Source organism: Corythoichthys intestinalis, chromosome 5, assembly GCF_030265065.1.
Source record: "Corythoichthys intestinalis isolate RoL2023-P3 chromosome 5, ASM3026506v1, whole genome shotgun sequence".
Classification (NCBI taxonomy): Eukaryota; Metazoa; Chordata; class Actinopteri; order Syngnathiformes; family Syngnathidae; genus Corythoichthys; species Corythoichthys intestinalis.
Window position 1 is genome coordinate 8,725,122 of NC_080399.1, and position 27,676 is coordinate 8,752,797.

The following is a 27,676-nucleotide window of genomic DNA, read 5'->3' on the forward strand; positions in this document are numbered from 1 at the left end:
AAAATTTTAGTGGTTTTGAAACCGCGGCGTTTTCACACCACGGTAAACCGTGAAACCGGTAACCGGCACATGTCTAGCTTAGAGATATGAAAAATTAGAGGGAACATTGATTGCAACATCGAGTTAATATTTTTCCCCTCCCCCCACCAGTATGCCTTAACTAATTGCACCCTCTGCTGGTTGCTTCCTGTGAAAGAAATTGTGCTCAGAAATAGAATTACACTCTTTAGTTTTTGCTCCACTTTTTCATGATCTTTACTTAAAGATTTTCCCCCACATACGCAAAAGGGTTTTCCACAAATCTGTCTGAATCAGTTTCAGTTTTGTTTTGTTCAATTTTCTGACACCAATTTGCATTCAATGTTTTAAAGGGCTCGAACTGATACCTCTTATGTCACTGCAGGTGATCTCTGCAAGGTGAACGTTTGCTCAAATGGTGGAACCTGCGTCACCAAAGCCGGAACGCCATTCTTTTGCATCTGCCCTGACGGATTCACCGGAGAAACATGCAACGAAACTGAGACAGGTGAACCACAAGAACTGTACCAAATTTTTCAGTTTTATCCTGCCACGTTTATAATATTTAGTACAATTGTACCTCTCTTCAGGTCCTTGCAAGCCCAACCCTTGCAAGAACGACGGCATATGCACCGCGACAGGGCACTCCCGACGCGGCGACGTCTTCACCGAGTACATCTGCAAATGTCAGCCGGGATTTGAGGGCGTCCACTGTCAGACCAGTGAGTTTGTGTGATTTTAATTCCCTGATTTTATCATGTTACTTCTGACAACCGTAGCTCTGAGGGCTTCAAAGGGACAAAAGTAGCTATTAGTAGTCCTGTAATGTCTTAAAAAGCGTTCATACTAGGCATGTGCCGGTATGAGATTCTGACGTTGTGATAACCTTAGGCAAAACTTTTAATTCATCTACTACAAAAAGCAAATGCATCAAAATGCCAATTGTAAGTTCTTGATCGTAACTGAACATTTTAGCAAACACTTGGTTAAAATAACGAGTTTTATAAATGTCTACACTACGTTATTATGCTGGAGTAAAAATTATGCTGGAGTAAAAAAACAAAAAACAAAAACAATAAACCAACAATTCATCTTTTTGAAAAGCTTGGTTGCTTACCATAATTACGACACCACACGAAGGCAGTATTAATATGCGCACGTCAAAATATTTGTTACGGGAACTGATACATGAACACGCAAGTCCTAATCGGATCAATATTTTTAGTAGGGGTGCACGATATCCATTTTTTAAAAACCGATATCGATAACGATAACTTCCTGCTCCTCAAAGCTGATGCCGATACGATAACAGATAATATATATATAATTTTTCGATGTATATTCAGTTTTTGAACACCTGTAGGTAAAAAATACTAGTGGTTGATTCAGCTTAGATTTGCCTTTGACCGAACCAGAACTTTCATGATGACATGATCATTATTATAATGAACAAAACAAAGACAGTAACAAAACTTTGCATACTGGAAAAACAGGAGTGGAAACAAACGCACAAATCCCATTCCGACAACGTGCCATAAATATTATTGATAGGGCCGATAATATATTATGTTATCGGATTTATTGAGATGACGTCATAATTCCTATTATCGGACCGATAATTATCGTGCACCTCTAATTTTTAGTGTCCATGAAAAGGGTGCATCCGGTCTTAATTTTAATCTGAAAACTAATGGGATTAAAGAAATTTTGTCGAAGTACCGTATTGGCCCGAATATAAGACGGTGTTTTTTGCATTGAAATCAGATTGAAAAAGCGGGGTCGTCTTCTATTCGCGGTCTAGATGTTATACCCATTCACGACGCGAGATGGCGCCAGATATCAATAAAGTGATGTTCTGTCATGATCTCAGCGGTCTTGACATTATACCCATTCACGACGCTAGATAGCGCCAGATATCATTGAAGCGATTTTCTGTCATGACATCTCAAATTTAACCAGTTGGCATTACTTTATTGCAGTGTTTTTCCTTCTTCAGATTTGTTTCAAGACTACAATTACATTGAGACTTCACTTTGATGGTTAATGCAGTTATTGCAATTTTGCTGTTTTATCACAATAGATTTGTTTATTTATATTTCAAAAACCAGAAGTCATTCATTTACAAATGTATTTCCACTTAAGTTTACATATTTAAATGTTCAGATATTAAGATTTGAATGAGGCAAAATAACATGCTTTTTTCTCTCAAATATATTGTCATAATCATTTGTTTCTGATGTACTGTAATTATTTTCTGTATAAAAATAATTTGGTGTTCAAAAAGTCTTTTTTCAAACTTGAGTCTTGAAAAAGAGGGGGTCGTCTTATAATCAGCGTCGTCTTATATTCGGGCCAATACGGTAAATGTAGCCATTGATTTGAAGAGAAAAAAAAAAAAAAAAAAAGGGAACTGAAGAAGAAACATGTTGTTTTTTTGTTTTTTTTTTCCTCCCAGTTTTCACATTTTTTTCAGATGATGACACACAATTCAGGAACAATAAGAAGGCAATCATCACCTAAGATTAATACATTTATTCCGAAAAGAACAATTAAAGCCGGCCAGCCTGGACAAATGTCCTCGATCAGGTGCCTGCGCGACAATCTGCTTCGACCTTCCAATGCATACATCTTTTGTTATTCATATGCAGTCAGGCATGGGCCCATGTTAACCCATAAATGCTAGGTTCCTACTGCAGGTCTTAATGCACAATTCCGAATTATTATTATTTTTTTTTTGGTCTGTTTTTTGGCGTGCCCGTTCAGACAAGCCTTTATCCATTCAGCCCGTTCAAGTATTACACATGCACACCAATTCGCAGTCCGACACGCGCTGAGCAAACTGACCCTCATGCGCAGAAGCATAAAAACAAATGACTACTCCTTAAGGGTGTAACGGTACATGTATTCGTATTGAACTGTTCCGGTACTTGGTGCTCGGTTCGGAACGGAGTCGTACCGAACGAGTTTGACGTAATGTAACCCTTACTTTTCGAGGCTCTAAGTCGATTGGGTTACAGTTTCTTTGTGTTGATTATATTTACTCCGTCTTCTCTACTATAATGAGGACCAACACGGTAGGACAGTAAATTAGAAACGTCAACGGCGCGACACCGTGGCCGCCGCGAGAACGCAGTGAAACGTGGCCGTTAAAGACAATCAGCCAATGCACACCAGTCGCAGTGCGGCCGCGTGTTAGACGCGTCCCAGAAGCGGCTCAACGCAATGCATGCGAAAAGAACGGCAGAGTTTATTTATTTGACGCAAGACGTGGCCCTCCTGCGTCAATACTTCTACCTAGCAGACCGGGCAGACCGGAAGTCACTCGTGTAAAAATACGGTGGATCCAGTCGATTTTCAAACTAAACTTCGTAACCCACTTTTTGAGTCCATCAGATCTCTTGAGTGGTAGATCGGGGCACAGTTGACTTGTCTTTGTTGATTTACAGTTGTCTTCTCTGCTATAATAATAACCAACACGGCCCCGTGTTCAATACAAAACCCTTCTACCACAACAAAACAAGTAGGAACTAATATTCATAGGAGCTAAAGGTATACAACATAAAATATACAATATAAGTGGATACTACATCACATTTGTAAAATACAAACACATAATAAAAATAAATAATAGCCCATTTAAATAATATGAATTGAAATGAGCTAAAACACCTGTAATTAAATAATAAGAATAATACACAGATCCTGCTTACACAATTAAATTTATTAATTTCTGTGTGGTGCTTTATTTAACTTGAGAAAATCCACCAATAAACCTTTTGAAAACCATTCAGAAGAAAAAAAATTTCATCGAGGCATTTGATTTGTAAAATACATGTTAAAATCTTTGTCATAGGGATTGCTTTTCTCTTTAGCACAAGACTTCTTTTTTCCTCTTTCTTTCAGAAAGAAAGCTGACCAATACACGGGGTCTGAAAGGCAAATTGTTGTTGGATTATCTTTAAATACCCGCTACTTTTTGAGCAGAATTCTAGCTTTGTATAGGCTACTGTTCCTATTGTTGAAAGCACAAAAGTGTGTAATAAACAACTAGCACATTTATATTTTGAATTTTGTTTTCTTATTGTCCCGAAAATGAACCGAACCGAGGTACGTACCAAACTGAGATTTTTGTGTACCGTTACACCCCTACTACTCATGCTGGCTGTGCGTCATTCCAGGGTGTTCATATTTCGATTTCCAAAAAGGGGACACAAATAACTAGGAGTGGGAACCTCGGGGGACCTGAAGATACGATACGATTCGCGATACCCGGCTCATGATAACGATTATCTTGCTATATCACGATACAGCGATTATCGATATATTGGTCCAAAATTTGATACATGATATTCTACGATACAACTGTTGAAACGGGGGGGATATTTCAAAATAGAAAAAAAAAATACTGTTCAAGTCATTTATTAAACAGTGACACCTTTTTTGTGCAACATTGCTGTAAAATATACATCTACTGCAAATTATGTACCTGCACGTATAGAGGAAACACACCACAACCACTGATATCTCTTGGAGAGATCATGATGAATGGCCCACTTTATTTCTTTAAAGTTTTAAATCTTTTAAAAAAATAATTAACAGAGCTGTAGGTGTCAGTCAGCAGTTGAGCTTTGAGTGGGGGCAGTGATAAAATTGGTGGGTCTTTTCTTTGTATATGACCTTTGTCCAGGGGTGAAAGTGAGGCGGAACGGTCAGGAACGAAGTTCCGGTATAAGATTCAGGGCCAGAATGCTGTTCCGGTACACGGTGCTTTGATTCCGAAAATATGACGGCAACTGTGATAACGCTATGTAAAAAAAGGTTTCCCCAGCTGCTGCAGTTATCAGAGTCTGACGATGATGAGTCACATGAATGTGGGAATGCATGCAGCAAAAGCAAAACGCCTGGACTCATCATTTATCCGTTCAATTGGCTGACAAACTGACATGTGATCAGCAGAGATAGTTAGCTGTGATTAGTTCAAATGTGCATTTTTTCTGGAACAGCTAAAAAAAAAAAAAAAAAGGTTGTTGAATTGATGCGACAAAAAAGGGCAATGCAACATAAAATGGATCAAATCTATTAGAGCAACGAAAGAGTTGAGGAGGCTTAATTATCATTTAGTTTTGTATGCTCTGATGAGGAGGTTCAGAACATCTTAGCTGTCAATGTGCACTTTGGACTTATATTTGTTCATTTATCTAAGATTAATTTCCTTATGATTTAAAAAAAGTCAATCTTTGCACGATCTTCAAAATATAGTCCATTTCACTCTGCATAATATGTCATTTGTACTTATTTTTCTGAATGTATGTTACTTACATCTTTATTATAAAAAAAATAATAAAATAAATAAATAAATAAATGTTTACATTAAGGCGGCACGGTGGCTGAGTGGTTAGCACGTCCGCCTCACAGTTCTGAGATCAAGGGTTCAATCCCGGGCTGGGTTTCCTCCGGGAACTCCGGTTTCCTCCCACATCCCAAAAACATGCATGGTAGGCTGATTAAGCACTCTAAATTGTCCGTAGGTGTGCGTGAATGGTTGTATGTCTCCTTGTGCCCTGCGATTGGCTGGCAACCAGTTCAGGGTGTCCCCGTAGTTAGCTGGGATAGGCTCCAGCACCTCCGCGACCCTCGTGAGGAAAAGCGGCATGGAAAATGAATGAATGTTTACATTAACTTCAATTTTATGATACATCCAATGTTCTTAAGTAGTTTAAATTGAGATTTGGCATTTAGTATGTGAGAAGATGAGGGAAAATAAAAATTAGGAGATGGAGGTTGGGGTTATTGCTGTTTTTGTCAATTTTTATTTTGCAAATCATTGAAAAAAATACAATTTTGAATGAAAATCAGTTGTATGTGTTATAGAAAAAACTGCTAAACGTTTTCTTTGCATTTCAGTACTTTAGGAGATTTGAACCCCCACCCCCACCCCTCCCCCCCAAAATTGAAAGAAAGTAAATAATTAATAAAATTTATGGCTCCTTCGTGACCTTCACATCGGGGAGTTCCGGCAAGAAATTCTAACTACTCTCACCCCTGCCTTAATTGACATAATTGCTGCATGAATTCAGATTTGGGAGACTTGACAGTTCAGACCGCCGCAACATTCTGGAAAAATGTGGCCCGGATCGGATCTAAGCCACATGGGATTTGAAATAGTCCACTTCTAAGCGATTTGTCCCGTTCAGACCGTCAAGTTAATGCCTCAGTGGAGTCGGGAAAAACACGAAAAAAAATCAGACTCATGCATTAAGACCTGTGGTCTGAACCTAGCCAAAGTGGCTCATAAGAAAATCGACTTTTACCAACAGCTGTTATGTTCTCTGCTTTGACCGTGCTTCAGAGAAGCTGATTACTACACTCTTATCCAAATAAAGACATAAAGAAGACAAAACAATATAAAAAATTGATTTCTAGAGCGCTTTTACTAATGCTCAAAAGATGCTTTACAGTTGAAACAAAATGAGCAGAACAAGACAATTGAGAAAAGAAATATAATTTAAAAGCCAGCTCAAAAAGGTGAGTTTTTAACAATTTTTTGAATGTAGGAAGGTCTGATCAGGTGTGGATGGGTTTAGGTAGTGAGTTCCAAAGGGAAGGAACAGCAACAGAGAAGGCTCTGCCATATAGAAATAAATATATCAAGTAAAATGAAGAAATATCTCTCCAAAACCCATCACGCGACGAGACTAAAATTTGGCCGAGTGACAGTTGTTAAGCGTGTGACCCCATTTTCACACTTGGCAGCCTGTTGGGAGTGTCATTCGGGGTAACGCGACACTACTCCCCTCTGAATGTCTTGTACACGCACGACGTCAGCCAAATGGGCCTTGCTGTTTGATCATGTTTGCCTTTTTATCCTTTTAGGTGTCAATGGAGCGGATTTAAGCTCAAGAACAGGTAAAAGTAGCAATAAACCTGATGGGAATGTGTACGCATTTCTTCTCACTTCTCGAGCCTTCAATATCTAAAGCTTGCACAAACATATGCATTTTGCACTTCTTTGTTTCCAGTAGAAGAAAAGGCTTTCATGCGTAGACCCAATAAGATTGCCGCAAGGCCTTGCTTTTATCTGCCTTTGCCTTTCAAGGCAGAACCCACACCACGCCGCATCCCACAGTCGGAGAAGCTAACAGGGTGGAAGTGCGTGTCGAGTACTGAAATTCGCACTCCTGACCCTTTGCTCACTCTGTTACAGATGTAGGGCGGTTGTTGTCGACTTAGTCTTTCCCACAAAAAGGAGTGCCCTGATTTACGAGGTTAATTAGTTCTGTAGTAGGGGTGTAACGGTACACACCAGTCACTGTTCGGTACGGGTTCAGTACAACAGAAAAACAAAGTTTTTTTTAATTGCGGCATTTAAAAGTTTGTTCTATTGGCTAAAACTAGAATGGAACTGTTATTAAAGTGCAAACGTAGACTTGATAATTGTATTGACGGGTCACATCCGTCAATACAGGGGTTGTCCTACAGTCCGCTTCAGTTATTCGCAGTCGGTGGCAGTTAGTCAACACATGCAGCGGTCAAATGCCGGATTGAGGTTGAAAAAGTACGAAAGCTGTACCACATACAAACATGAAGGATTGTCTCATGAGTGATTTGTTCAAGGATTCAAGGTAATTCTTATATTTTTCGTACCATGCATGCATTTTGAAACGTGAAAAAAAATCAATGGGAAAAATTAACTGTTACGGACTAGCATCATTCAACATATTTAGGTATAATAAATGCTAATTGCACATTTTCTGCTTTTAACAAAGAATTGAGACTGTTTTACGTCCATATCTATTATTCACAAGAATTTTCAACGAAAAAAGCTCTGTTTACTAACAGACTAGTATCGTACTTTGACATATTTACGTAAAATAAATGTCAACTGCACATTTTGTTGTTGTTGCTTTTAACCAAGAATCAAGACTGTTTTACGTCCATATCAAAAAAGAATTCAGGGATTTAAGCATATATTCACAAGAATTTTCACCGGAAAAGCTCTGTTTCCATAAGGCAGCCCCTAGCTACATTCGCTAACAGACTAGCATTGTACTTCGACATATTTACGTAAAATAAATGCTAACTGCACAGGTTTTTTTGCTTTTAACCACGAATAGAGACTATTTTACATCCATATCTAAAGAATTCAGGGATTGAAGCATTTATTCACAAGAATTTTCAACGAAAAAAGCTCTGTTTACTAACAGACTAGTATCGTACTTTGACATATTTACGTAAAATAAATGTCAACTGCACATTTTTTTGTTGTTGCTTTTAACCAAGAATCGAGACTGTTTTACGTCCATATCAAAAAAGAATTCAGGGATTTAAGCATATATTCATATATGCATATATTGTTTAAGCAAGGCGGCCGCCACGTTGACTAACAGACTAGCATCATACTTCGACATATGTACGTAAAATAAATGTTAACAGCCCGTGTTTTTTTGTTTTTGTTTTGTTTTTTTGCTTTTAACCAAGAATCGAGACTGTATTATGTCCATATCTATAAAGAATTCAGGGATTTTAGCATTTATTCACAAGAATGTTCAACGAAAAAAGCTGTTTGCATAAGGAGGCCGCTAGCTACATTCACTAACAGACTAGCTTTGTACTTTGACATATTTACGTAAAATAAATGCTAACTGCCAGTGTTTTTTTTTTTTTTTTTCTTAATTTGCTTTTAACCAAGAATAGAGACTGTATTACGTCCATAACTATAAAGAATACGGGTATTTAAGCATGTATTCACAAGAATTTTCACCGGAAAAGCTCTGTTTCCATGAGGCGGCCCCTAGCTACATTCACTAACAGACTAGCATTGTACTTCGACATATTTACGTAAAATAAATGCTAACTGCACAGGTTTTTATGCTTTTAACCAAGAATAGAGACTGTTTTACATCGAAATCTAAAGAATTCAGGGATTGAAGTATTTATTCACAAGAATTTTCAACGAAAAAAAGCTGTGTTTACTAACAGACTAGTATCGTACTTTGATATATTTACGTAAAATAAATGTCAACTGCACATTTTTTTGTTGTTGTTTTTAACCAAGAATCGAGACTGTTTTACGTCCATATCAATAAAGAATTCAGGGATTTAAGCATATATTCACAAGAATTTTCACCGGAAAAGCTCTGTTTAAGCAAGGCGGCCGCCACGTTGGCTAACAGACTAGCACATTACTTCGACATATGTACGTAAAGTAAATGCTAACTTCCCGTGTTTTTTTGTTTTTTTTTCTTTTAACCAAGAATCGAGACTGTATTATGTCCATATCTATAAAGAATTCAGGGATTTTAGCATTTATTCACAAGAATTTTCAACGAAAAAAGCTCTGTTTACATAAGGAGGCCGCTAGCTACATTCACTAAGCGACTAGCTTTGTACTTTGACTTATTTACGTAAAATAAATGCTAACTGCCAGTGTTTTTTTTTCTTTTTTTTTTTCTTAATTTGCTTTTAACCAAGAATAGAGACTGTATTACGTCCATAACTATAAAGAATATGGGGATTTAAGCATTTATTCACAAGAATTTTCACCGGAAAAGCTCTGTTTCCATAAGGCGGGCCCTAGCTACATTCACTAACAGACTAGCATTGTACTTCGACATATTTACGTAAAATAAATGCTAACTGCACAGGTTTTTTTTTTTGCTTTTAACCAAGAATAGAGACTGTTTTACATCCATATCTAAAGAATTCAGGGATTGAAGCATTTATTCACAAGAATTTTCAACGAAAAAAGCTCTGTTTACTAACAGACTAGTATCGTACTTTGACATACTTACGTAAAATAAATGTCAACTGCACATTTTTTGTTGTTTTTAACCAAGAATCAAGACTGTTTTACGTCCATATCAATAAAGAATTCAGGGATTTAAGCATATATTCACAAGAATTTTCACCGGAAAAGCTCTGTTTAAGCAAGGCGGCCGCCACGTTGACTAACAGACTAGCATCATACTTCGACATATGTACGTAAAATAAATGCTAACTGCCCGTGTTTTTTGCTTTTAACCAAGAATCGAGACTGTATTATGTCCATATCTATAAAGAATTCAGGGATTTTAGCATTTATTCACAAGAGTTTCCAACGAAAAAAGCTCTGTTTACGTATGGCGGCCGCCACATTGACTAAAAGACTAGCATCCTACTTTGACATATTTACGTAAAATAAATGCTAACTGCACGTTTTTTTTTTTTTTTTTGCTTTTAACCAAGAATCGAGACTATTCCATCCATATCTATAAAGAATTCAGGGATTTTAGCATTTATTCACAAGAGTTTTCAACAAAAAAAGCTTTGTTTACGTATGGCGGCCGCCACATTGACTAAAAGACTAGCATCCTACTTTGACATATTTACGTAAAATAAATGCTAACTGCATGGGTTTTTCTTTCTTTTAACCAAAAATCGATTCTGGAGTAAGCATTTATTCACAATAATTTTCAATGAAAAAAGCTCTTTGTCTCTGATTCTACTCGGTCAGGTTTGACGGGCAAGCAAACAATGTAGGCCCCCTATTAATCTGCCCTGTTAATATCATTATGAAGTCTATGGTGCAAAATAAATGGGGGAAAACAACAACAACAAAAAACTCAAACTTTTGAATTTTTATTGTTGTAACATTCTTTAATTCACGTGTACAAACAGACAACACATGTAGGGATTGTCTGAGGTAGCAGTTAAAGTCAGGTAGCACTCGCCAGCCTTTTTATATAAAAATAAGATGAAGTGAGCCCACGTTTTTCGCGGTTAATAGCCCCCCCTCACACCGACCGGTGATAATCGAAAATCGGCGAACGAGAGATAGAGCTTATTTACATAAAAACAAAACTATTTGGAGTTTTCAATGTATTTATTCACATTTAGCATTGGTAAAAGATGCATATGACATGTTTCCCCCACCCCTTTTTACAATTGTTATTTTTCCCTGACTTATACTCTGCCTCCCACAATCTGTCCCCCTCACATTTAAGCTAGTTCATTAGGGTATCTTTGGGTTTTGCATTGTGTGTTAGCATTGAAGTAGCGTAGTTGTCTTCAGCTGAGTTATGTTTAGCTAAACACTTTAATGTCATCCGAATACTGAAGGAGGACATTAAAGGACAGGGGCGGACCCTCATCCTTCTCGGCGCCACATTGTGTGGTGACAGTTTAAGTGCCATCTCATTTTTTGTGTTTATGTGCGGGCTGATGGCAGCATTGTCCTGCTTTTGTCCGTATTGCAACACTTTGTTTAATTAACACACAAACGAATACTAGGCGCCACAGTGATTAGATGTGATTAATGGCGTTCTTTAATCCGTTCGTGCATGAATTATGATTTGATTTTAAATGTTTTTCTTACATCCATATAGGACAGGGGTCTCAAACGTAAGGCTTCGGGGGCAATAGCGTCCCATGGGACAATATTTAGCTGTCCAATTGTAGTAGTAGTAGATTATATTTTGTAATGGGCTAAAAGGAACGAATGAATTCAAGTATTCATTTTTGGAAAAACTAATTGAATACTAATAAATGAAAAATGAAAGCCATGAGGAAAAAAAAAACTAAATTTAAGAATTAAAACTTAAAAAACAACAACAACAAAAAAACGAATTGTGATAAATTGCTAAAATGAATAATAGACATAAATGTGTATTTTGCTCTGGGAATTTTATTCTTTTGACTTATGAATCTTTGGCTGGCATTGACTGCAATAGATGTCCAATCAATTTTAACTGGGAAGGGCTCGATCGCGTCCACCCCCCCAAAGTTTAAATGGATTGGACGTGTATTGCCTCAGTTGGTGTTTTCAATATCAATGTCCTTTTTTTACTAGTAATTACCAGACCACATTCTGTCAGTGGCGCAGGAAGTGGGGTGCTGAGGGTGCTGCAGCACCCCCTGGTGTTGGGGAGGAAAAAGTTTTGGTAGATTCTTTTTTTGTGTGTTAAAAATAAATTAGGGCTGTCAAACGATTAAATTTTTTAATCGAGTTAATTACAGCTTACAAATTAATTAATCGTAATTAATCGCAATTCAAACCATCTATAAAATATGCCATATTTTTCTGTAAATTGTTGTTGGAATGGAAAGATAAGACACAAGACGGATACATACGTTCAACATACGTTACATAAGTACTGTATTTGTTTATTATAACAATAAATCAACAAGATGGCATTAACATTATTAACATTCTCTTAAAGCGATCCATAGATAGAAAGACTTGTAGTTCTTAAAAGATAAATGTTAGTACAAGTTATAGAAATTTTATATTAAAACACCTCTTTGTTTTCGTTTTATTCAAATTTGTACAATTTTCAATCAAAAAATAAACTAGTAGCTCACCATTGTTGTCAGTAATTACACAATGCTCATGGTGCTAAAATCCATAAAACCAGTCGTACTCGTGCGCCAGCAGAGGGCAAGAAAACACCAAAAAACACAATAAACAAGTGGACATGACACTGTGCTGTCATTTTAATCTGTTTGAGCGGGGCATATGCGTTATTTGCGTTAAATGTTTTAACGTGATTAATTTAAAAAATTGATTACCGCCCGTTAACGCGATAATTTTGACAGCCCTAATTTTAACGTGATTTAAAAAATTAATTACCGCCTGTTAGCGCGATAAATTTGACAGCCCTAATTATAATACATGGTCGCTTTTATTTCCAATGCAAAAAGTCAAACACACACTGAAGGTGAACACGAACGCTGTCTTTCTAGTAGCCTAGTAGTAGTAGTATGTAGACGACCAAGAATGTCCGTGTACGGCCATAGTGCACGCCTTATATGGAGTAAACGCACGAGCATGACAAATCTGTACCGAAATGGCGGTTTTTGGATGGGGGGAAAAACTAAAAAAAATTCCTCAGCACCCCCTGTTGTGACTTCCAGCGCCCCTTTATTTTGTGATTTGGGCTGGCAGTGAATGAGTTAAATAGATGAAGAGCTGAAAGATGGCCGCTGTCCCTGAAAGTGTTAAATATCAAAATCATAGGGGAAAAACATGTGGAAACCTGCCATATTTTGGAATACGAAGAGAGCTATTAATATCTGGGTCCTTCGGATTTGTAGCCAACAGGAAGTGGCGGTCGCGCTCGGCGCGTCAGTGGCGCTTCTGTTGCCGGGCGGAAGAAATTGAATGCGGAGGTGGAACGACGATTTAAAAGCCTGCGCTCTCGACAATGTCAGGCTCGCTTTCAAGGCGGCGCGTCTGATGTCTCTGCCAAATGTTAAAAGCCTTGATGGCAAAGTAATGTATGCAGCAGGGAGGGTGTACAGTACTCAAGGCAGTTTAAAAGCTTCCATTTTTCTTGACTCTTTGCGGAAAATGGGAGATTATCAGTGAGGAGTTTTAAATTTACTGCTCTGTGCCTTTTGACTTTTGACGAACTTTCTTTCCACATTGTGGCCGCGGTTGACTTCTTCCATCAATCATATTTGCACGTCTCGTATGGCCACCCGAGCATGACTTAGAAACTATTTCTAACTCACGCATGCTTCACAAAGCTGTCTCTCTATGATAATGAATGGCCTAAACACCATGCATTTTACATCTGGAATCAATTTATGCTTTAATTCAATAACAGTGGTTGGGTTTGAGCTTTTTCCCACGTTGCCTGGAGCTCCCAACACCCCCACTTGGTTGATTTACCATAGCAACAGAGGGCATTTTGTTTAGAGATGTCTAATTTTCCTATTTTGTTTGGGTTAGACGAGCAAGGAATGCTTGGTTCTATACACTTGACGTAAAAGGATTGGAAGCAGAGCGTTATCAGTGAATGGGGGCACAATTCCATCCATCCATTTTCTCCCGCTTATCAGAGGTCTGGTCGTGGGAGCAGCTGTAGAAGGGAAGCCTAGACTTCCCTCTCCCCAGCCACTTTAGCCAGCTCTTCTTGGAGGATCCCAAGGTGTTTCCAGGCCAGCCGGGAGACAGTCTACCCAGTGTGTCTTGGGTCGGCCCCGCGGTCTCCTCCCTGTGGGACGTGCACGGAACATCTCACTAGTGAGGCGCCCCGGAGGCATCCCAATCAGCTCCCCGAGCCACACTGCCGATTTTGCTGGTTTTCTCAGTTGCAAGCCATGTAGAGGTCTGTAATTTGTATCATAAGTTCTCCTCAACTGTGAGGGACGGAATCTAATACAAAAATCCAGAAAATCACATTGTATAATTTTTAAATAATGAATTTGTATTCAACTGCATGAAATAAGTATTTGATACATTACCAACTAGTAAATATTTCGGCTCTTAGTTCTTTTTTAGGAACCCCTCCTGTTCTCCACTCAGTACCGGAAGTAACTGCACCTGTTTGAACTTGTTACCTGTATAAAAGACACCTGTTCACATGCTCAAACAAACAAACTCCAACCTCTCCACAATGGCCAAGACCAAAGAGCTGTGTAAGGACATCAGGGATAAAATAATAGACCTGCACAAGGCCGGGATGGGCTACAGGAAAATAAGCAAGCAGCTTGGTGAGAAGGTAACAACTGTTGGAGCGATTATTAGAAAATGGAAGAAGTTCAAGTTGACTTTCAATCTGCCTCGTTCTGGGGCTCCATGCAAGATCTCACCTCGTGGGGCATTACTGATCATGAGGAAGGTGAGGGTTCAGCCTAGAACTACACGGCAGCACCTGGTCAATGACCTGAAGAGAGCTGGAACCGCAGTCTCGAAGAAAACCATCGGAAACACATTACGCCGTCATGGATTAAAATCCTACAAGGTCCCGCTGCTGACGCCAGTGCATGTCCAGACACGTCTGAAGTTTGCCACTGACCATCTGGATGATCTAGAGGAGCAATGGGAGAAGGTCATGTGGTCGGATGAGACCAAAATTGAACTTTTTGGTCTAAACTCGGCTCGTCGTGTTTGGAGGAAAAAGGATGAGTACAACCCCAAGAACACCATCCCAACCGTGAAACATGGAGGAGGAAACAATCATTTTTTGGGGCTGCTTTTCTGCCAAGGGTACAGGACGACTGCACCGTAACCTGAAGGCTCTGGAGAAGATCTGCATGGAGGAGTGGGCCAAAATCCCTGCTGCAGTGTGTGCAAACCTTGTCAAGGACTACAGGAAACGTTTGGTATCTGTAATAGCAAACAAAGGTTTCTGTACCAAATATTAAGTTTGATTTTTGTGATGTATCAAATACTTATTTCATGCAATGAAATGAGAATTTATTATTTAAAAATCATACAACGTGATTTTGTTTTTTTTTTTGTATTAGATTCCGTCCCTCACAGTTGAAGAGAACTTATGATACAAATTACAGACCTCTACATACTTTGCAAGTGGGAAAACCAGCAAAATCGGCAGTGTATCAAGTACTTGTTCTCCCCACTGTAGATAACTTTGATCTGAGAAAAAAATACCATTGTTTAAAATAAATAAATAAATAAAAATGAACCTAAAATGTAAGCAGTTACTCACAATGTTACTCATTACTTTAGTATGCTTTTCACCAAATACTTTTTTGAGTACATTTTTTGGATGACTACTTTTACTTGAGTAATATTATTTTGAAGTGACGCTACTCTTGAGTAAAATTTTTGGCTACTCTACCCACCTATGGTCATTTATTAGTTGCATGTCTCCGGAGTGGCTAAGCTAATGCGAGGCAATGGTGCTTGCTAGCATGCCAATAAAAAACAATATTAACCGATCTAACTGTTCAAACAAAGCCATGTCGTGGTCAAAGAATAAATAGTATAGTTCGTTAGGGACTCCCTATCCCCCAAATCAATTACTCTTTCATTCTCACCCCAAAAAATCGGCAATGGAAAAAAACGATGTGACATCACTCCGCCCTGGTTGCCTAGACATCATGTTCACTGCAGAGCTGCTGGATTCCAAAAGTTGCTTTTCATACTACAATTATTGACATGCAATGGTAAGTTTTAATAACTTTTTCCTGAAAACATAGCCAACACAATTGATTGCATGGGTCATCGGTGATTCTCATGTGTGCATATGTTGTTTTTTTTATTGGCATGCTAGCGAGCAGTGACTCGCGCTAGCTTAGCCACTCTGGAGCCCTGCAACTAACAACTAACCAACTGCTCTGAATTTGTTGAAACCAACCCCACCAACTAATTAAACACCCAGTTAACTCGAAAATTAAGCCTAATGTCAACAATTCTGAACTGCCCCTTTAACTCAATGGCTGCCATTGACAGTGCTCGGCGTCCAATCCATTTCGATGAAGACGATGAGTATTCAGAGCGAGTCCTTACAGTATACAGTGGGCAAATAAATATTTAGTCAACCACTAATTGTGCAAGTTCTCCCACTTGAAAATATTACAGAAGGCCTGTAATTGTCAACATGGGTAAACCTCAACCATGAGAGTGAATGTGGGAAAAAAAACCAGAAAATCACATTGTTTGATTTTTAAAGAATTTATTTGCAAATCATAGTGGAAAATAAGTATTTGGTCAATACCAAAAGTTCATCTCAATACTTTGTTATGTACCCTTTGTTGGCAATAACGGAGGACAAACATTTTCTGTAAGTCTTCACAAGCTTTTCAGACTGTTGCTGGTATTTTGGCCCATTCCTCCATGCAGATCTCCTCTAGAGCAGTGATATTTTGGTGCTGTCGTTGGGCAACACGGACTTTCAACTCCCTCCACAGATTTTTGATGGGGTTGCGATCTGGAGACTGGCTAGGCCACTCCAGGACCTTGAAAGGCGTCTTACGAAGCCACTCCTTTGTTGCCCTGGTTGTGTGTTTGGGATCATTGTCATGCTGAAAGACCCAGCCACATCTCATATTCAATGCCCTTGCTGATGTAAGGAGATTTGCACTCAAAATCTCTCGTTACCTGGTCCCATTCATTCTTTCATTTACACAGATCAATCGTCCTGGTCCCTTTGCAGAAAAACAGCCCCAAAGCATGATGTTTCCACCCCCATGTTTCACAGTGGGTATGGTGTTCTTCGGATGCAATTCAGTATTCTTCCTCCTCCTCCAAACACGAGAACCTGTGTTTCTACCAAAAAGTTCTATTTTGGTTTCATCAGACCATAACACATTCTCAGAGTCCTCTTCCAGATCATCTAGCTCTCTAGCGAACCGCAGACGAGCCTGGACGTTTACTAGCTTCAGCAGGGGACACGTCTGGCAGTGCAGGATTTGAGTCCCTGGCGGCGCATTGTGTTACTGATAGTAGCCTTTGTTACTGTGGTCCCAGCTCTATGGAGGTCATTCACTAGGTCCCCCCGTGTGGTTCTGGGATTTTTCCTCACCGTTCTTGTTATCATTTTGACGCCACGGGGTGAGATCTGGCATGGAGCCCCAGATCGAGGGAGATTATCAGTGGTCTTGTATGTCTTCCATTTTCTAATAATTGCTCCCACAGTTGATTTCTTTACACCAAGCGTTTTACCTATTGCAGATTCAGTATTCCCAGCCTGGTGCAGGTCTACGATTTTGTCTCTGGTGTCCTTCGACAGCTCTTTGGTCTTGGGCATAGTGGAGTTTGGAGTGTGACTGACTGACATTGTGGACAGGTGTCTTTTATACCGATAATGAGTTAAAACAGGTGCCATTAATACAGGTAACGAGTGGAGCCTCGTTAGACCTGGTTAGAAGAAGTTTGACCTCTTTGACAGCCAGAAATCTTGCTTGTTTGTACGTGACAAATTCTTTAAAAATCAAACTTGATGTGATTTTCGGTTTTTTTTTTTTCACACATTCTCTTTCATGGTTGAGGTTTACCCATGTTGACAATTACAGGCCTTTCTAATCTTTTCAAGTAGGAGAACTTGCACAATTGGTGGTTGACTAAGTACTTATTTGCCCCACCGTAAGTGAATTGGACGTCTATCGTTGTCAATGGCAGACAGTTAATTTTGCGTCACTTCAATGTAATTTTAAGATACTTAAAACGGGTCACTTAATGAATTTCTTAGCAGGGGAAGCCTATAATTTAGCATGAGTGGATTGAATGGTCAATCCCTCTTGGGCCCAAAGTGGGGAAATGCGTCACGCATGAAAAAGTGTGAACATGTGGTCATCACAAGTTTGAGGTAGTTGATGAGAGTGTTTGTCCTACTGCTAAGTGATCCTCCTATTTCTTTCTGCAATGGCGCCATCCAGTGGTGTTGCAAGCAGGTGCAGACCTGTCGTTTGTTGAAGTTCTACTATTAAACTATTTGTCATTTTAGGGTGTGCTGGGTGTAAATCATAAAACCACACTATTTTTCCTCACTTATATTAATTTTAAAAGTCCTCTCTGCCTATTTCTCCCTGCTACAGCTGCAGTCTAGTCAGCATGGCATCCACTAACCTTCTCCTAACTTCCAATCTACCAACGATAGCCAATCATTTATGCTGATGCTGATGTGATATGTCGTCTTTCCGCAGATGTGAATGACTGTGCCGGACAGCCATGCCAGAACGGAGGCAGGTGCAGGGATTTGGACGGAGATTTCAAATGCCAATGTCCATCTCCTTATGTGGGCAAACACTGCCAGCTGCGTAAGTGTGACTGCAATAGACGTATAATATATCAACCGTCATTTGCTGCTTTTTTCTTTTCTTTCTTTAAGGATCCCCATTAGTCTCTACCAAAGTAGAGACTATTCTTCCTGGGGTCCATTCACAGTAATTTTACAATATATACAAAACACTTAATAGCAAAAAGCTGGTTTACATTTCTACAGTGTGGGGAAAAAAAATAAAAATAAAAACTACATATATTTGCAATGGCTAAATAAGCATCACTGCTTACAAATTATTGATTTTTTAAGACTTGTTTTAAACGAAATGTGATTGATTGCTTGTTGTAAGAATTTCAGGAGGCAGTAAATTCCAGCATGAAACAGCTCGAGAAATAAATGTTCTTTTAAGTGCATTTGTTTTTGGCAGTGGCAAAATAAACGTGGCACTCGAAGCACGTCTCGTGTTAAACCCATGTCTGTTACAGGTGGTCTGAAGTTTGGAGAACAGGCTAAAAGGTTTGTGTGAGATCCAGATTTTGTGCAAAGAAAGCACAGTACTAGAGCTGAAACGAGTACTCGAGCAACTCGAGTAACTCGAGTTTGAAAACTTATCCGAGTAATTTTATTCACCTCGAGTAATCGTTTATTTTGATGGCTCTAAGCATCACGTTTTGCTCGGACTACTTTTAATGCGGGACAACGCGCTGTCACGTGCGTAGAGGAAGAAGGGAAAAAAAAAACTTACTGCAGCCGACAGCCCCACAAACGACGCCGACGTTGCTAAATACTAGCCCGCACGATGCTACGTTGGTACAGGTAGCGTCTGATGCGTCTCATAGAGATCACATGTATGTTGAACTAGATGCGAAATGATAGACTCGGCCGCGTCTGGGCAGCGTTAGTAAACAGCCGCCATCTTAAAGCAGAAGAGCGCTAAGCGCTAATAAAGAGCGCTAAGCGCTAATAAATAAGATTAACGTTACTGTCGCTACTAGCTCACGTAACGTTAGCCCTGCGGAGGGCTAGGTTTCAATTAATTATGACCACTGTCGATGCGTGGCTAATGTGTCTTACATACAGGCTTTAACATAACATAGCATTGTGGAGTGATGAGGGTGTAAAATAAAAACTTAATCATGCTAACTATCAATTTTAGCTCAGTAGTCATTGCTGGATAAAACACCAAGTAGCACTGGTCCCTAATGTGTTCCAATACAGCCTGTATCATACATTTATTTTGAACACTGCAAAAACTCAAAATCCTATCAGGACTTACAGTTTAAACTAACTTAAAACTTAACTAGAACTTAAAAATGGCTTGACACGAAGAGAAATTCAATTGAAACACGTGGGGAAAAAATCCTAACTTTTAACTGATGTGTGTTATCAAGCGTAATGGCATTTTTAGGTAAGATATATATATATATATATATATATATATATCTTTTTTAATAAGATCTTAGTTTTTTGAGTGAAAGCAGTGAATTAGTCTTTTTTTTTTTTTTTTTTTTTTAATTCTAGTTACATCTGAGATGCAATTGTTGGCTGTTTTCAACAATATACATCGAAAATAAAGACATTGATTGACTGAAAATGGTTCAAGATTAGCTGAAATGTCTTGTTTTCTCATGTATATTTATAATTGCTCTTCACCTAAAAATATATTTGTTTTATCCGATTACTCGATTAATCGATAGAATTTTCAGTCGATTACACGATTACTAAAATATTCGATAGCTGCAGCCCTACACAGTACTATATGTCAATCTGTCCTTGACTTCCATCATTAGCCACGTTTACATGCTGACTTTTATTCATACCGATTCAAATCATTCCGAATGGAAATTTCAAATCAGCTGTTTACATGCCACTTCATCTATTCCGATCCAGCGTTTACATGTGACTGCCTTTATTCCGAAAGGACGTTTGACAACTGCCGTCTGACATGCGCAGATTAATCAAAACAAAGCGTCACGTTGCAAAGCATGGAGATCGATCGTCAGATCAGCTGCTGTTTTAACTTTTCGAGTGGAAACAAAACTTCAGAATGATACGCCGTTCATTTAAAAAGTTGTGTGGGTGCGCTGTGCGTGTGCTTGGAAGCCATGTTGCAAGTGACGTTACTTACGTCACCAAGTGACGTCACCACGTCAGTACGGAGTATGCGCAGAAAGAACGCAACCAGACACCATTCCGCTTCCCTGTTTACATGATATAATTTTACTTCTAATCAGTTTGGGAAAGGAATATTCCACCCCTGTGAATCGGAATGAAATTCCATTCGGTTTGGGCCTGTTCATTCCGAATGAGGTGTTTATATGGAACACATTTATTCAGTTTGAACAAATATTCCGATTGTAATTGGAATATTTGGCTCCATGTAAACGTGGCAATTGACAGTCTTGATGCATTGCATTAATATTTGTACGAAAAGGACAGTTTAGAGCTAATCTAGCAGCCCGATTCTGAGCTATCTGGATTTTGTCAAGGTCTTTCTTGGCAGCACTGAACCACACAATGGGACAGTAGTCTAGGTGACTCAAAACTAAAGAATGTAGTACAAGTTTTCTTGTTTCTATTGGCATAAAGTGGACATTACGCCTTATTAAAGAAATATTCCTACCCATTTTGGTCACAATATTATTTATATGAGTCATCCATGACATAGTTTGATCTAAAATGACCCCCAAGAGTTTAATCTCTGACACTTGTTCTAATGATTGGTTAAGCAGAGAAAGAGTTAGCTCTGGGCTTCTCTCATTGTATATTTAGATCCCAGCACCATATACTGTTTTTAGCACATTTAGTTTCAACCTGTTCTCCACAACCCACTCATAAACAGACACAAGCTCCTGTTGTAGCATGTTATTGACTTGATCTAAGCTAGGGCCAGAGAAATGTATTGTTGTATCGTCGGCATAAATAGTCATACAGGCACTTCGCAACACATATGACATATCATTTACAAAAATGCTGTAAAGAAGAGGACCGAGGCAACTGCCTTGTGGAACTCCACACATCAGGGTTACAGTATCTGAGAGGGAACCATTGTAAGTAACACATTGCGTTCTGTCAACCAAATAACTACTTAAGAAATTTATGGCAGAGTTTTTAAATCCATAGGCTAATAATTTACCAAGTAGAAGCTCATGATCAACTAGATCAAATGCTGCGCTAAAGTCCAGAAAAACAGTTCCCACCAATTGTTTATTATCAATCTGCCGCAACCAGTCATCAGTTAGATCTGTGAGTGCTGTACTGGTTGAGTAGCCTTCTTTATATGCATGCTGGGCATCACAATGGAGTTGATTCACCTCAAAATAATTCTGAATCTGTTTACACATAAAACCAGACTAATCACGTTGCACAATATGTGAATCACATATACAGTGTATACACTGTATATGTCACATATCACATCACATATACTCTACTTACGAACATGTCTTACAGAACTTTCAGGTTAAGACACCCTTCAACGGGAAAGTATTGCCTCTTGTTACGAATGAAATTCCCATGTAAAGTGACGCGGGATTTAGCCGTGTCACGGCTTTCACACATGGGGAAATGTCCCTGGAATAAACCGGGTTGTATGTGTGAAAGTGGCTTGATTTATTTTGGGTCGGCATCTTGGTGCTCTGTGCGGGGAGGGCGGCTGGCGCGGTTTACAACCCGGACATTACGTCATTTTTGGTCAGTGTCTGCTGTCACATTCTGTTGGTCAGATCGGGTTTTGTTACAGAGCCGGGAACGTTTTTGACGTCGCACCTGCAGCCAATTCAAGCTCATCAAGACTGTATTTTAGCCTAGACGATCCAAGAGAAGGGTGCTGAGATATTAACTTGCTGGACGCCATTCAGCACTCTGTACTCTCGAATTTAGTGCATTTGCTAGCTTGTTCGTCTGCCGCCCTTGTTTTGATATCCTCTACGTTGCGCTGGTATTTTAGTGTATTTTGTCTTATCAGCTCTCTGCCTACTGCTTTGGTTAGTATTATTGATCTCCGTCGACCTACTGTTCATTACCCATCGTGTTATTGCCCTTTTTCCACGATCGTGTGTATTTTTGTATTTAATAAACCCTTGAACGCATCTCCCTGTCGTTTTCTGCTTTGAGGTACAACCTCGTTTGTACCTAAAAAATAATAATAAAAAAAAAAAGGCGTCCAAAATGACCCGAGGACTTTTGAATAACGTACTGCACGAATGCTATTTTCGGATCATGATGTCGCCATCGTTACACGGAAGTGGGATATTTTTGACATGCCCTCGCATACAAACCATGTTATTTCTGCTAATTTTCTCGGGTAATCTTTCAAAAAAGAACATGCCGATCAAGCACTGCTGCTATGGAACTTCTAGAAATGACCCTAGACATTACGACATATGTTTTCTTCATACGTTTCCCGAAACCAAAAACTCAGAGGAAAAAATGTTATGAATGGATCAACTTGCGCAGATGTCCAAAAGACCAGTTTAACGCCAACAAGGTGAAGCCATTCACATTTCACATGCAGTAAACATTTTATTGGGGGCCGTGGTCCTTCAGAGGACGAAGAGGTACAGTGGGGCAAATAAGTATTTAGTCAACCACCAATTGTGGAAGTTCTCCCACTTGAAAAGATTAGAGAGGCCTGTAATTGTCAACATGGGTAAACCTCAACCATGAGAGACAGAATGTGGGGGAAAAAACAGAAAATCACATTGTTTGATTTTTAAAGAATTTATTTCTAAATTAGAGTGGAAACAAAGTATTTGGTCACCTACAAACAAGCAAGATTTCTGGCTGTCAGAGAGGTCAGGTTCTCGTATTTGGAGGAGAAAGAACACTCAATTGCATCTGGAGAACACCATACCCGCTGTGAAGCATGGGGGTTGAAACGAGGGTTGGGAATCTCTGGCATGAAGCCGATTTGATATGTATCTAGATACACAGGTTACGATTCGATTTTAAAAAAACTATACATTTTTAAGGGCGAGCGATTCGATAGTTTAAGAACGATACGGTTCGATACAGAGTGAAAACGATACGATAGTAAACATTTGTTGTGTGTGTTCGTACAGTATTAATTAAATTAAACAACAAAATTTCATACCAATGTTATGTTTTATTTTTTTATGAAAAAAAAATAAAGCTTACTATATGACCGTCATTTTGTTGGATGGGATTGATAATAAAATAAAACTCCTGTGACAGACAAAAATAAAGAGCAGTAATTTAATTACTGTATTTCCTGGTGTTTTCAACACAATAGATAAGTAATTTAAGTGCAAACTTTCAACGTAAACATCTTACAAGCAAAAAATATTAATTATATGCAGCAGCTCTAGAAAAAAATTAAACCTGCTAGTGTTATCATAAATAAATAATAAATTATGCTTTACCACTGGTATAACTGGGAGAATAAAAGCATGGCATTTTAGATGGACAGGTCTATAATCATTAGTTTAACCTGATACACAGCAAAGTCATTCACTTATGCCTGTGCTTCCACATTTTTTTATTCATCATCACCGTCTATATCTTTTTTCTTGAGGAAGATCAACTGATCCACATGTTCATGTTTAAGTAGACCGCGTTTCGTGGAAACAATATGCCGCCCTTTCCACCATCATAGTGGGTTATTTTTCAGGGTTTAAAACTCACGATCTCTGTCCCGCTTCACACTAGCTCTGTCCCATGTGAACAGATCTGGCTGCCTTCGTCACTTCAAAGTCCGACTTTTGTTTCCCGGGGTGCCTTGTAAATCGATCGCTGCACGTCGCTGGCGTGGTGCGCAAACTGTCTATTGTTTTAGCATGTTGCTTCGTTGCCACTACTAGTTTCGTTTTGGGCTGTGAAGAAAACGCTACGGAGCGTGAGTTACAGTGGTTTTGTTAGCTCTCGCGTTGTTATGACACGCCCGTGACGATCGGGTAATGACGCCGACTACTAGCGGTTCTGCCGAAATGAATGGAAAGTTGAGGCAACCACAACGGCGGTCACAATCTTAAGTGCGCTGTGTGGTGAATGACACAAGTGCAGCATTTGAGGTAAAAGCGAAATTATTACCATATTAAGCATTGTATTGAACTAGGCATTAGAAGCCGATTCTTGCGCTTGCGATAGCCGAATTCTATCTCTACTATCGGTTCATTGAATATTTAATGGCTAATTACTGTCGAATGGTAACTTTACTATCGATACAGCTGTATCTCTCACCTGTAAAACCGGATATCCGGTCGCATCGGTTTATCCTTCTCAAGCTTAGTTGAAACATTATGCTTTGGGGCTGTTTTTCTGCAAAGGGACCAGGACGACTGATTTGTGGGTTTTATAGTGTTAATTTTTTCATTTCCAGTTTGCCATGTTGCTAATTTCCGCTTTTCGTCTTACTGCGAAGTAAGAGAAAATGACGATCAGCCCGCCATGATATATATGTCATCAGCCTTCGTGGTGTGACCCGGGAATCAAGCATGTGCTTTCACACATGCCTCGTCCAAGGAAAGTCCCGGACATAATACCAAGATGCGACCCGTTCAATGTCCATGTAATCTCCATGTCAGTTGACCCGGGAAATTGCTTTCACATACAAGGGCTACCCGTTTAAATGCCGGGATTTTAACGGTGTTTAGGTATGTGTGAAAGAGGCTTAAGAGTGACCTCTACTTTATTTGTATCCCAGCGTCATCCTCATTCGCCCCTCGAGTTCCGACAGCTTTACATGAGTATAATAACTTTTATTCTTTTTTACATTATGCAAAACCCTGATTTTATGTTTATTTTTGCAGTAATCTAATTGTATTTGTTCCATGTTTTGATGCATTTTTATGCGTGATAAAAGATTTATGTCTGGATTTTGGGGGGCTTGGAACAGACTAGTGTTTTACTTGGTAAACGAGTCTCTACTTACAGAATTTAAAGTTACTAAAGTACTTCTAAAACCAATTTATTTTGTAAGTAGAGGTACCAGTGCACATATATTACATACATTATAAGTGTCAAATGATGATATTTTATCATTAGATTATCATCAGAGTTCTTTGTTCCTTGCAATCTTCACCGCAGGTTGCATTTCTCTGCTCGGCATGGAGGGCGGGGGCGTCGCAGAGTCCCAGATCTCCGCCTCGTCCGTCCGCTACACCTTCCTGGGATTGCAACGCTGGGGCCCCGAGCTAGCGCGCCTTAATAACAAAGGCCTGGTGAACGCCTGGAGCCCCGCTCCTCATGACAGGAACCCGTGGCTTGAGGTTGGTGCATCTAAATAATCATGGAAAACTCTAGGTAATTGCCGAATTCAAGTTTTGTGGAGTTTTTATACACGTGTCCATAAAAATCTTGCAAACGTTTTAATCAAAATCTTTATTTCAGATGAATCTGCAGAGGAAGATGCGCCTCACGGGCCTGGTGACACAGGGCGCCAGTCGCGTGGGATCCGCAGAGTTCATCAAGGCCTTCAAAGTAGCTTCCAGTCTTGACGGCAAAACGTACACAGTGTACAGGACGGACGACCAAAAGAAGGATCATGTAAGTGGATGCAACAGAGTATTTTATTTTTTCAGATGGCATACGTTATAAATTTTAAGCTTACATGTTACCACCAGTGGGGGCATTTGCATAACTGTCTCCTTTCTGTAGATATTTACAGGCAATATTGACAATGACGCCACAAAGACCAACGTGTTTGACCCACCAGTCATCGCTCAGTACATTCGCATCATCCCGGTGGTGTGTCGCAAGGCATGCACTCTTCGCTTGGAGCTGGTGGGCTGTGAGCTCAACGGTAAACAAACACAGTCAATCTTTGATGGTTAGCGTTCTACCTCCAGGTGGGACTTTTTATTTTTCTTCATGTGATGATACAGCGGGAGGGTGGCAGCCCTCCCACTTCAAAAGGATTGGATGTCTACTAGTGATAAACTAATTTCAAAAGTTTTAATCTAATTTTTAAGAGTGACATGATTGGAACCCTATCATCGTCAATGTGTCCTAGCTGTATCTATCACGCTCTACTCGCATGTCCGTGTCTGTTCTATACTCCCGATACTTGCCGCATGACTTCTGCATGACTGCTTGATTTGTGCTGCTTGATAAAGAAGCATCTAAAAGGAATGCATTCCTGTTTCTTAGCAGCGTTGTCGTTTATGGGCTCGTACGTTAGTTTCGTCTCTTGGATGGGAAAAAGGTTGTGAATCAACAATTGATTTACCATACAATAATAGACTGGGGCCTATTTGACCTGGCTCTCTTGCGCACAACATGCTTCAATTATGTACTAAGAAATTATAAATTGAAGTGTCCCATCAAAATTAGTGAAGAGTCGATTTAGCCTGTCGCAATGTGCAATAAGTCAAATTATCGCACGGTAAATAAGAGGGCGGTAATTTTCCCGGCTGCGATTTATCGCCACGTGCGTGCGTGCATATATTTGTGCGTGCGTGTGCTGCGTGCACTCGGCACTAGGCTTTCCACCCGTCCCTTGAAATAAGGAATCGTTCCGAATTTGGAAATAAAATTTGCCTTCTGTATTGAACCAATACGGATATATATAAATTAGGGCTGTCAAAATTATCGCGTTAACGGGCGGTATTTTTTAAAATTAATCACGTTAAAATATTTGACGCAATTAACGCACATGCCCCGCTCAGACTGATTTAAATGACAGTACAGTGAAATGCCCACTTGTTGTGTTTTGTGGAGTTTTGCTGCCCTCTGCTGGTGCTTGGGTGCGACTGATTTTATAGGCTTCAGCACCCATGAGCATTGTGTAAGTAATTATTGACATCAACAATGGCGGGCTACTAGTTTATTTTTTGATTTGAAAATTTTACAAATTTTATTAAAACGAAAACATTAAGAGGGGTTTTAATATAAAATTTCTATAACTTACTAACATTTATCTTTTAAGAACTACAGGTCTTTCTATCCATGGATCGCTTTAACAGAATGTTAATAATGTTAATGCCATCTTGTTGATTTATTGTTATAATAAACAAGTAGTCCTTATGTACCGTATTTTGAATGTATATATCCATCTTGTGTCTTATCTTTCCATTCCACCAATAATTTACAGAAAAATATGGCACATTTTATAGATGGTTTGAATTGCGATTAATTGCGATGAATTTTTAAGCTGTAATTAACTCGATTAAACATTTTAATCGTTTGACAGCCCTAATATAATTAAATTTCTATGCATTTTAGGAGTTTTGGGGATGCCCCTTTTTTAT

At 39.2% G+C, this 27,676-nt stretch overlaps 1 protein-coding gene across 4 annotated transcripts in view; it reads left to right on the plus strand.

The window, feature by feature from the left end:
• Positions 1-27,676, plus strand: part of LOC130915891 (lactadherin-like) — a 67,600-nt gene that overhangs the window by 31,036 nt on the left and 8,888 nt on the right. For 2 of the 4 annotated variants that reach the window (XM_057836069.1, XM_057836070.1), the window contains exons 2-8: positions 404-526; positions 609-740; positions 6,892-6,924; positions 18,391-18,504; positions 25,515-25,696; positions 25,818-25,973; positions 26,085-26,229. In XM_057836069.1, coding sequence (XP_057692052.1) covers positions 404-526; positions 609-740; positions 6,892-6,924; positions 18,391-18,504; positions 25,515-25,696; positions 25,818-25,973; positions 26,085-26,229 — 885 coding nt within the window. The remainder of the gene's footprint in view (positions 1-403; positions 527-608; positions 741-6,891; positions 6,925-18,390; positions 18,505-25,514; positions 25,697-25,817; positions 25,974-26,084; positions 26,230-27,676) is intronic. The other 2 variants (XM_057836071.1, XM_057836072.1) reach the window with 1 other exon arrangement.